We start from the raw sequence: 10,810 nt of genomic DNA, 5'->3' as shown, positions 1-10,810 counted from the left end.
CGTTGAGCTTGCAGGATCCACTTCTGTGAGCTTCTCTGATGACATAGGGACCTTCCCACTTTGGTCCCAACTTTCCCGTGTCGGATTTTCTACTGGCATCGTTGTTTCTGAGGACCAAGTCTCCGGGTTTAAATACTTCTTTTCTTACCCTTGTGTTGTATAAGGCTTCCAGCTTCTTTTTATATATGGCTTCCTCAAAGGCAGCCTACTCACGGGCCATTTCCAGGAGGTCGAGGTTAAGTAGAACTTCAGAGTCGTTGGGTTCCTCATTTATGTTTCTCACCCTTCTTAATTTTACCCCAATTTCTACGGGTATAACAGCTTCTGAGCCAAAGATAAGGCTCAGTGACTTCTCTTCTACGTGGTTCGGATAGCCCAAAGGATGCTTGGAAGCTTTTCTAACCAGTTTCTGCCATACATTCCCAATGTTGCCTTGATTTCTTCAACGATGCTTCGTTTCATTCGTTCAACTTAGCCGTTGGGTTGGGGGTATGCGACTGAGTTGAACACTTGTTTCATTTCCAGCTCCTTGCACCAAAGATTAAATGGTTTCTCAGCGAATTGCTTCCCATTATCCATCACTATTTCACTCGGCATCCCATATCTACAAATTATGTTTTCCACACAAAGTTGATTACCTACGTCCCTTTGATGGAAGCTAGGGGCTTAACTTCAGGCCACTTGGCAAAATAGTTAACAACTACCAGTAGTAACTTCACCTTCCCAGTTTCTTCGGGGAAGGGACCAACAATGTCCACTCCCCATTTGTCAAATGGCTAAGCAGCAATAATGGGCACCAGGTTGTACTTCAGGTTTGTTTTGACAGAAGAATGGAGCTGACAAGCTTCACATTTGTGGATGACCTCCATGGACTTCATGTGCATTGTTGGCCAATAGTATCCAAGGTTCATTAACCTTGTTATCACCGACCTTAGACAGGAATGTGTTCCAGAAATACCTTTGTGTACTTCCCTCACAAGATAATTGCTCTGATCTATTCCCACACGTCGTAGTAAGGTGCTCAAATATCCCTTCGTGTGTTGGACATTATCTTCTATCATGTATTGTTTAGCCTTAAGCTTGAGCATTAGGGCTTCTCCTTCACTGGTGGGAAGCTTCCCTTCTTTGAGGAACTCTATTATGGGGGTCAACCATGTGGTCCCCTCTTCTTCAATGATGTCTTGCACCTCTAGTTCCTCGATTGATGGGCTCTTCAAAACTTCGACCAGTACCTTTTTTGTCAAGTAAGAAACGGTTAGGGAAGCCAGCTTACTGAGGGCATCAACTTGCTTGTTTCTAGTTCTAGACACTTGAGTTAAGCTACTACTTTTGAATTCTTTCATGAGCTCTTTGACCTTCTACTTGTATTTCAGTATCGAAGCTTCTCTTGCTATGAACACGTTATTCACTTGACTTGCCACCAATCTTGAAACAACAAAGGCACTTAGTTCTTGGATTTTCATCACTTTTGCTAGGCGAAACCCTTCAATTAAAGCTTCGTATTCAGCTTCATTGTTTGTGCAAGGGAACTCTAAGCGGAGCGCATAAGTATATTCAGTTCCTTGGGGGTCCATAATTATTTGACCAGCTTGGGAATCTTCTATACATGAAGCTCCATCAATGTAGATGCCCACTTCCCCAAGGGAATGGCAGGCTTATCTTCTTCCAACTCGTTCACCTCCATAGATTCTTCGGGGTGTTTCAACTAGAAAATCAGCTAAGGTTTGAGCCTTGACTGTCATTCTAGGCTCGTATGATATGTTATGTTCACCTAATCCGATTGCCCATTTGGCTAGCCTTCCCACTATTTCTGGGCTTTCCAATATGGACCTTATGGGCTTGTTAGTGACCGCCTTCACCTGATGAGCTTGGAAGTAACTTCTTAGCCATTTGGCTATGTGGACGAGTGCTAGGGTTAGCTTCTCGATGGGTGTGTAATTGAGTTAAGCTTCTCGCAGTGCTATACTAATGAAATAAATTGGCACTTGAACTCTGTCACATTCAACAATGAGGACTGAGCTGATCGCCTCCCTTCCTACAAAAAAGTAAACTGTAATCACTTCTCCTTCTTGAGGAGCTGACAGAGCAGGCAAGGAAGCTAGATGTTGCTTCAAGGCTAGGAAGGCAGCTTCTGCCTCACTAGTCCATTAAAAATCTTTCTTGTCATTACAGTTCTTCAAAGTTTTAAAGAAGGGTAAAGATTTTTCTGCTATTTGAAAGAAATCGTTTTAGGGCAACAATCTTACCATTGAGGCTTTGAACCACCTTCTTTGTTTTTGGAGAATGTAAATTAAGGACAATTTGTATCTTACTTGGATTAGCTTTTATGCTTTGTTTATCATTTAAATGACCCAAGAATTAACCTTCTTTTAATCCAAATAAGCATTTGACTGGATTGAGCTTCATGATGATGCTTCTGAGATTTTGGAATGTTTCTTCAGTTTCATTAAGCATGTAATTATCATTTTTGCTTTTTATAACCAAGTTGTCAACATTGGCTTCCATGTTTTTTCCAATTTGTTTCGAGAAGGTGTTATCCATCAAACGTTGGTACGCAGCTCCGGCATTCTTCAAGCCAAAGGGACTCTTCTTGTAACAGAAGATTCATTTATCAGTGTGGAATGCGGTCTTTTCTTCATCTTCAACCTTAATCAAGATCTGGTGGTAGCCCTTTATAGGCATCCAGGAAGCATTTGTATTGGAAGCCTGTAAGGAAGTCTACCTTCCAGTCGATCTATGGAAGGGGGTAGTTATCCTTGGGACAAGATTTGTTAAGATCCTTGAAATCCGCACAAATTCGCCAATATCCATCAGATTTTTTAACCATAATCTGGTTATCAATCCAAGAATGATATCATACCTCTCGAAGAATATCGGATTTGACAAGCTTGTCCACCTCATTACATGTAGCTAAGCTTCTGTCAGCAGCCAGGCTTCTTTTCTTTTGAGCGAATGGTTTATGTGTGGGTGAGATGTTCAAGGAATGTTCAACATATTCCCTTGGAACCCATGTCATGTCATTTAGACACCATGCAAAAACATCTTTACTTTTTTGTAATAAAGTTATTAGCTTAATCATGGTCTGAGAGGGAAGCTTACTGTAGACTTTGATGGTTTGTTCAGGGTAAGATGGGTTGATGATTATTTCTTGGACAAGGTCATATTCCATGTCTTCATTGAGTTCCCTTGATTCTTCATTGGCAGCTATGAGTAAAGCTTCTTATGTTGGTACCATCGTGGCTATTCCTGCCGTGGTGGTAAATTTCATCATGCCATGGGTTGTTGATACTACTGCATCGAAAGTTGCAATTCCAGTTTTTCCAATGAGTATATTATAGTTAGATGGGTACCTGAACACTGTGAAGGTAGGCTTCTCATCTCGAGAGAGGTCTCCGTCTCTTAACCGAACGTCTAGAGTGAGCTTCCCAAAGGTAACTACCTTCTCTCCAGTAAAACTCTTAAGAGAGTTGTTGGTTTGTCGGAGTTGATTCTTGATTTCTTGAGGGAGCTTCAGGAAACATATTTCATACATAACCTCCGTTACTGCCCCACAGTCCATGTAAGCTCCGTCTATGGGGAAGCCATTAAGTTCAGCTTCTATGATGACATGAGTTGTGACCTTGTTGTGAGGGTTGGTCGAAAGGAATCATATGTTCTGTTGGTTCCATGCAAGTGTTTGTTGCCTTTTGCAAAGCTGAACCATGTTTATCCCAAACACCTTATTTCCACTCCCTTTACCTTCTTTCGGATCCTTGAGTAGGTGAGCTAACTCACCGCTTTGAACGGCAACTTCAATGCGCTTCTTTAATTGGAAACAATCATTGGTGTGGTGACTAATTTCATTGTGGAATGCATAAAACTTGCATGTGTCCCGTTTGTATGTTGGCTTGGATAGTGGACAGGGAGGATAAAAATTGTGCTTGACCTCCTCTGAGGCTAGAACTTCTTATGGAGTCTTAGTTAACATGAAGAAAATCAACTTCTCTTTCTCTTGCGGTTTTTGATGTCGTGAAGAACTGCTTCTATCATCAGACCTTCTATGCTCATGGTACTTCTAGGGGTGCTTCACAACAAAAGACTGAAAATGGGGGTTTTTCCCTTCTGAGGGGTAGATTCTCCAGTTTTTGTTGTCATGTGTCCTTGTCTGTTGATTCTCCAAGGCCTCTTCCCCTCGAAGGTAAGCCTATGTTCTTTCGAACGCTTCTTTTATGGTTTTGGGAATGTTTTCATGAAAACTTCTTACCAGCTTCTTGGCGTTTATGGAACTCATGGCTGCCGGACACACACATCTTATTTGAAGCACTGCTATTATTCAAACACTCCTTTTTGTACCTATCTATGAAGAATCGAAGATCTCCGTGTTCTTTCTGCTTGATTTGGTGTAGCATAACTGCATCTTTGGTACACCTTCTCTGTTGAGTAAAGTTTTGTCTCCTTTTATATTTCATAGAAACATCCAAACGATTTACAATGAAGTGGCAGGTAAGCGGGCAACAAGCTGCGCCGCAACCCCCTTTTGGATAGCAAACCCAATCTGACTAAAAACAAAGTTTTGATTCTTATGGGCTGATACGTTACTATACACAACTTTCTGAACCCTATTCAAAAGGTCCACGGCATCCGGAGCTAAGAAACCAAAAGTGTCAAAGGCGAAGGGGATAAACACGTGTTTATTCTCCAAACAAAACCAAAAGTTTTGTCGAGAAGCTTTGATACATGTCATCAAAGGAAGCAATGCTTCTTGATGGGAGGGTGTTAAACCAAAGCCTAGCTGGTCCTACCAAAGTTTGCATGAACATGTGGCAGCATTCCGCATTGTTCGACCTTTCCACGGTAGCTGCTCCCGTGAAGATTCGTAGGTGGTCCTAGAGATCTTCCGTTCCATCATAGTTCTTGACATTAGTCGGCATCTTGATCTTCGTTTGGAACACAAAGTTTTATATTTGTTGCGAGAAGCATGACAAGGTCGACGGCTTATATGGTTGGTAAGGTTCCAAGTGCTTCAATTTACCTATGCCAGTGGCGATGATGTTTGGAGATTGAGTTACCATGGTTTAATTCGTGGCGGGGGAAGCCTTGAGAAGCTTGCCATGGTAAGCTTCCTGGCCATGCTTGAACATACTAAGACATCATCAAGGCGGCCATTTGAGGGTACGTCATACCAGGTAGTATGAAACCTGACTGTTGGTAAGCTTGTGACATAGAACATGTAGCTTCTACCATAGGTATTGTTATCATGCCTTTTGCCATGGAAAATGACGTTAAAGCTTCTGCCAAGGAAGTACTTGTCGGAGGAGGTACCACTGCGGGTGAGCTTTGTAAAAGCTGCTCCATAGTGAATTATTCTGATCCATTAGGTGTTATGGGCAAAGCTGTGAGGCTTACCATTTCCCGTGGGGAGCTTTTATTTTCATACTCCCCTACCTACGAGCTTCCAAGTCCCTGAACGTTTCTTCTCGAGGGAGAATGTATGCTCGTATTTAGTGGACAAGGAGTGGGGGAAAGTGTGACCTCAGGTTCTTCATCGTAATCCAACCTTATCCTTATCCCCTTAGCTCGCTCTTCTTTAGCATAATTATTCATCAGCTCCCTGAGCTGGAGGAAATTCCATTTAACACCCTTCGGCGTCATATATATTTTCTCCACCTAAAGAAAAAAATCACTTCTTGGGGAGAATGTTCCACTTCTAGATGAGGGTGGTGTTTGGAACTCATAGAATCGTGGAGGCGTGACCAAGGGTCTGCTCATTCAAGTGAACTATGACCAACGTTTCCTTCGGCGAGGAGTCGTTTTCCAGCCGATCATCGTTCATCGGAACGCCTTGATTAAGACTACTCTTTTCATCCATAAAAAGGAATCACTTGAGAACAATGGAGCTAAAGCTATCGGAATTGTTGTTCTAAGTAGCGCTAGCCCCACGGTGGGCGCCACTTGTTGCTACAACGGATATAGTTCACAAAGAGAGTATGGCAGCTCAAGAGTATAGTCCTATCAAAGCTTCATAACTTGCTAAGAATCAAAGAAAACACAACCAGTTAATCTCACCATAGGAGGGGGCCTCCTACGATCAACTTCAGGTGTGAGAATCAGTGATATGATACAATATATATACTAGGAGTATATTGAGAGAGTTTAGAGAGAATAGGGTGAACCGGAATGAGAGAATACATTTGGTGAAATGTTCTATTTATAGGCAGTTTGGAAGCTTCTCCGGAGAAAAGGTCAGCTCTCCTTTCAGCTTGTGCATACTGAGCAGATACCATTTCCGTTTAACCTACACTCAGCTTTTATTTTGTCTTGTAGTTGCTTTTTACTTTATGACAGGTGTCAGCTTTTGAACAGTAATGACTTTTCCTGAAGTTACTGTAGCATAAGCTTCTTAGTCAACTTGGAGACTTGATGGGCAAATGTCAAGCTTCCCTATCTGGTAGCTTCTGCGTACTGATCTTTAGTTCATAAGCTTCCCTACTTGTGACCTACTATTCGATTATTAAGCTTGTAGATGGGTAAGGGTACCCACGTCATCAGGACACTAATAGAAACTACGTACAAAACCTTCATAGCGGATGGGATGAAGAGTACATGAAGATCCAAACTAATATGTTGATAGTGAATCGAACAAATTTGCTAGACTTATCTCTTCAAGGACATGATAAAAAATAAAAGTTCTTAGAAAAGTTAGATAAATGTTGTAGGATTTTAGGGAAGCATATAACTTTTTCTTATCTTTGTCTTTATAGCCTTAGCTTATCCTATATGTTTGTTTATATTATTAGATTTAGTTTTGTATTAACGTATAGATCTTAGTATTCTTTATTTTAACAAGAAATATTATATAAAATGATGACGGGTATTAGAATAGGCTAACCAAACATCAAGAAAACAAAGTTACTTTAAATTATGTGGGTTTTCAATCCACTTGGTTCAAAAAGATTTATTTTTTATTTCTAATAACAATCCAAAAAAAAAAAGAGGAAGTGTGGAATAGAATCATAAATTAGCTTCTACTTCAAATCATTGGTTATAAATATGGCTTCATTTTGAGTCTTCCAAATCACCCGACAAGAAGAAAATATGATTCCTTCGACAACTAATTTCTTCTTTCTTAAGTGTCAAGCTCGGAACGGTTAATTGTAACAATGCAAAAAACGACTTCCAAGTTGTTGATGCTATTGCAGAATTGTTAAATATATGTTGAGCAGTTTATGGCGCTGTCTTGAGTAGCATGTTGAGCAGTTACCATTATTCTTTCTCGCCACCTTTTGTTGTTGACTGATTGCTGCCGCCTCCCGCCGCCGCGATCGCCATTGCTGCAGCCATTGCCGGGCTAAATGTAGACTCACAAAACCATAAACGTAAACTCTAGGTTAATTAGTTTATGGGTTAATTAAGTTTACGAGTTTTCTAACTAGTTTACGCGATTCTAACTATTTGCGGGCTAAACGTAAACTCACAAAACAGTAAACGAAATTTTGCCGGAAACTAAATGAATATTTGAGTTAGTTTTCTTGTTCATAAACCTTTTACGGAAACTCAAACCAAATCGAACTGTAACATTTTCTAAATCGTAAACCCAACCTTTAACACACTAAATAGTGGTTTTATTTTCTTTTGTTAGACCTTAATAGTAAGGAGTAAGTTTACCACGCATGTTGCGGTAGGTTCTAGGCATAGTTAAAATTAGCGGGTTTTGGCATGGTTAAACAATCATATGATGTTAAGACTATTCTCCATCTTTTTTACTTGAAATGGCATGAAATTTTACAAATAGTGGCTATTCTTCAACCAAAACAAAGCAATGCCTATCCATCATAAGTTATAGATTAATACGACTAAATAGATTTAATAAAAAAATCAAGTATTTAATGAAGATACATCTTAATTCTCAACGGTATTGTACATACTTGAATTCATATCAAAGTGGTATCGAGAGATAAGGTTGTAGAAAGATTAAACATTTGGAAGTTAAAGTTTAACTAGGTATTAGACACACGCGTTGCGTTGGGTGTAGAAGAGGGTACTTTATAACCTGCATGCTGTGTCGAGTTTTGCAAAGAAAATTGGAAAAGCTAACTGTAAGATCAAACTAAAGGTTTACTAAGACCTCCAAGCATACTATAAAAAGCAAAGACATAGATGCTAAGTGTCATGAGCTACACATACATGTTAAGTGCCATAAGCTTCATCATTCTTACATAGTTAAATTGCTATATAGACATTTATTGTTGCATTCATTTGGTTACATGTTTGCAGTGGCATCTAAGCTTCAAAACAGTCTTGTTTTTTCTTCTTTTAGCCAGAACTCGTCGTTCCATTCATCCTCTTGGTACCTTCATCTGTACATGTTCAACATTTACTAAGACACTCCAATCCCTCTGAAGACTTCAAAAATGACTAAGGTGGTGTTTGTTTTTTTTCACAAAAGAACTTCCTCACCTCTTTTGTCTGCGTCGTGCAGACCACGAGCAGACATTGAGCTTTGCATACTATTTGTTTTCCGGAGAACAATTCATTAAAAAATGTCTGCGCGCCCTCTTCCTCGCGCAGACATGGACCACTCACTTTTCACCTCTTCTGAACATATTTCACCAACATCAAGTCATAATATGATCTCCACATCTTTCCCCTCCAAACCCTAGCCTCCTCTCCAACCTTCTTCCCGTCACCCCCTCTCCCCACATCCGGCCGCCGCACCCCACCTCCACCTCCGGCCTCCTCACTCCACCCCCTTCCTCCACAACCGCGGCTCTTCCTCTGGCGCACTTTATTGTCTATTATTAAACAAAAAGGTACAATTTATTACATTAAAACAATTAATATTTTCTATCTTTGGATTAATATTATTTTTTTCTGATTAATTTGGTTATATCTTTAGTTTTGTTAAGAATTTTAGCAAGTTTGATTTGTTTATGTTTAGGTTTTGTTGTCAATTAATGTTAATTTAGGTTTTGGTTTTATTGTTGATTAATGTTAATTAAGGTTTTGTTTGATTTGATAAGAATTTAAATACGTTTGATTACCATTAGTTCGTTCGGTTTAGTTTGTTTATGAATAATTTTTTTATATCTTTGGTTTTGTTAAGAATTCTAGTAGGTTTGATTTGTTTATGTTTAGGTTTTGTTGTTAATTAATGTTAATTTAGGTTTTGGTTTTATTGTTGATTAATATTAATTGAGGTTTTGTTTGATTTGATAAGAATTTAAATACGTTTGATTACCATTAGTTCGTTCGGTTTAGTTTGTTTATGAATAATTTATTTATATCTTTGGTTTTGTTAAGAATTCTAGTAGGTTTGATTTGTTTATGTTTAGGTTTTGTTGTTAATTAATGTTAATTTAGGTTTTGGTTTTATTGTTGATTAATATTAATTGAGGTTTTGTTTGATTTGTTAAGAATTTGTATAGGTTTGATTACCATTAGTTCGTTCGGTTCGGTGGTTTATGAATAATTTGTTTATATATTTGGTTTTGTTAAGAATTTTTAGTTGGTTTGACTTATTTATGTTTATTAGGAAAGAAGGTTTGAACGATGAGTTGACTGAACAAAATGATCAACCCAATGTGCCATTCAGAAGTACTCATGTGCATGTTGATGCTGAAAAAGACGAGGTTGAAGCACATGGCACTGCATTTGATGGGGAATATATGACGCAGTTACGAGATAAAATTGTTGAGTAGTTAATGCAAGGTACCGAAAAATTATTTAAAAAAATGTTATTGTGGTTTTGTGAATATTATTTCAATGTTGTTTGACTATTATTTAAATTTCTATGTTGAATGACTTTTTTATTAAATTTCAGTTTATTTAAAAAATTATGTTAACATTAAAAACAAACAGTCTTCTTTTTGAAGACTGCAGATGTTTGGTCCACCTCTTCTGCTACAGATGCCTGCAGATGTGCTCCGTAGACTGCAAGCATTTTAACTTTTAGAAAACAAATAGCATCTAGAAAAACTATAGAAAACAAACTAAACCTTAAGCACACATGTCCAAAAACAACATATTGCAACAAAAATCCAAAAATTAACTTAAGGTTGTAACTTAAGAATCATTAAATTGTTATTTTAGTTTCAAATACATAGATTGCCCATACGGCTTCAACTTGCTGATCAATGCAATTTCGTTTCTAGTGCAAACTTCATTGCATCCTATCTCGTTGTAATCACCAAATACGTTGCTAACTTAGTATATACGGTAACTCATTTACAAAATCTAAAAATACCAAACTTGCTACAGCTAACTTTGAATTTGTACAACTAAACCAAAACGAACAGAAGCATAAAGCTCACGCTAACAGTTAGAAAAAAACAAAATAAACCCAGATTACGACCACAAAATTAATAACACATCATGTACAAATTACAGGGAGAGAGAATCACATGAATCAAAAAAATTCAAGTCAAGAACACAAGCATTTCAGCGAGCACACTAAAAGCATTACTTCAGGTAAACACACAAACCACCATAATGATCTCTGCATAAATAAACCACCAACATGAACAGTAAAAAAAAACCTTCAAAATAGGTGGAGCAAAAAAAGATAGATCTTAAATTTAAATCCAAATATGGTTTTGCATGTTTTACAATCGAAAGCCCTAAATTCAACTAAAATAGGCACACAACTATAATACAGGTGAATTTATACCTACGTAAACGTGAAGGTAGGGGCAACACTCCTCCTACTGCTAGATCGATCTGCAAGGGAAGACAGAAAAAAGGACATCAGCAAAAGAGGGAAATATTTACGAAAGCTAAATAGAAGAACAAATTGTGCAATCCAAAATACTCTACAATCCTAAATTCCTAGTCA

At 38.3% G+C, this 10,810-nt stretch overlaps 1 protein-coding gene across 1 annotated transcript; it reads right to left on the bottom strand.

Moving 5' to 3' along the window:
- Positions 1–776: 776 nt before the first annotated feature.
- On the bottom strand, positions 777–1,343 carry LOC143563352 (uncharacterized). Its single transcript, XM_077050912.1, has one exon. The coding sequence runs from the start codon at positions 1,341–1,343 to the stop codon at positions 777–779; it is 567 nt and encodes a 188-aa protein (XP_076907027.1).
- Between the last annotated feature and the right edge of the window lie 9,467 nt (positions 1,344–10,810).

Source organism: Bidens hawaiensis, unplaced genomic scaffold (assembly GCF_021521415.1).
Source record: "Bidens hawaiensis isolate Kalapana, Puna unplaced genomic scaffold, B.hawaiensis_p1.1 tig00021370_1, whole genome shotgun sequence".
NCBI lineage: Eukaryota > Viridiplantae > Streptophyta > Magnoliopsida > Asterales > Asteraceae > Bidens > Bidens hawaiensis.
The sequence above is the reverse complement of the archived record's forward strand: the minus strand, read 5'-3'. Positions and strand labels throughout refer to the sequence as shown.

What these genes read in the sequence shown, in the direction of transcription:
- LOC143563352 (XM_077050912.1), bottom strand. Translation starts at nt 1,343, where the DNA reads ATGAAAGAATTCAAAAGTAGTAGCTTAACTCAAGTGTCTAGAACTAGA.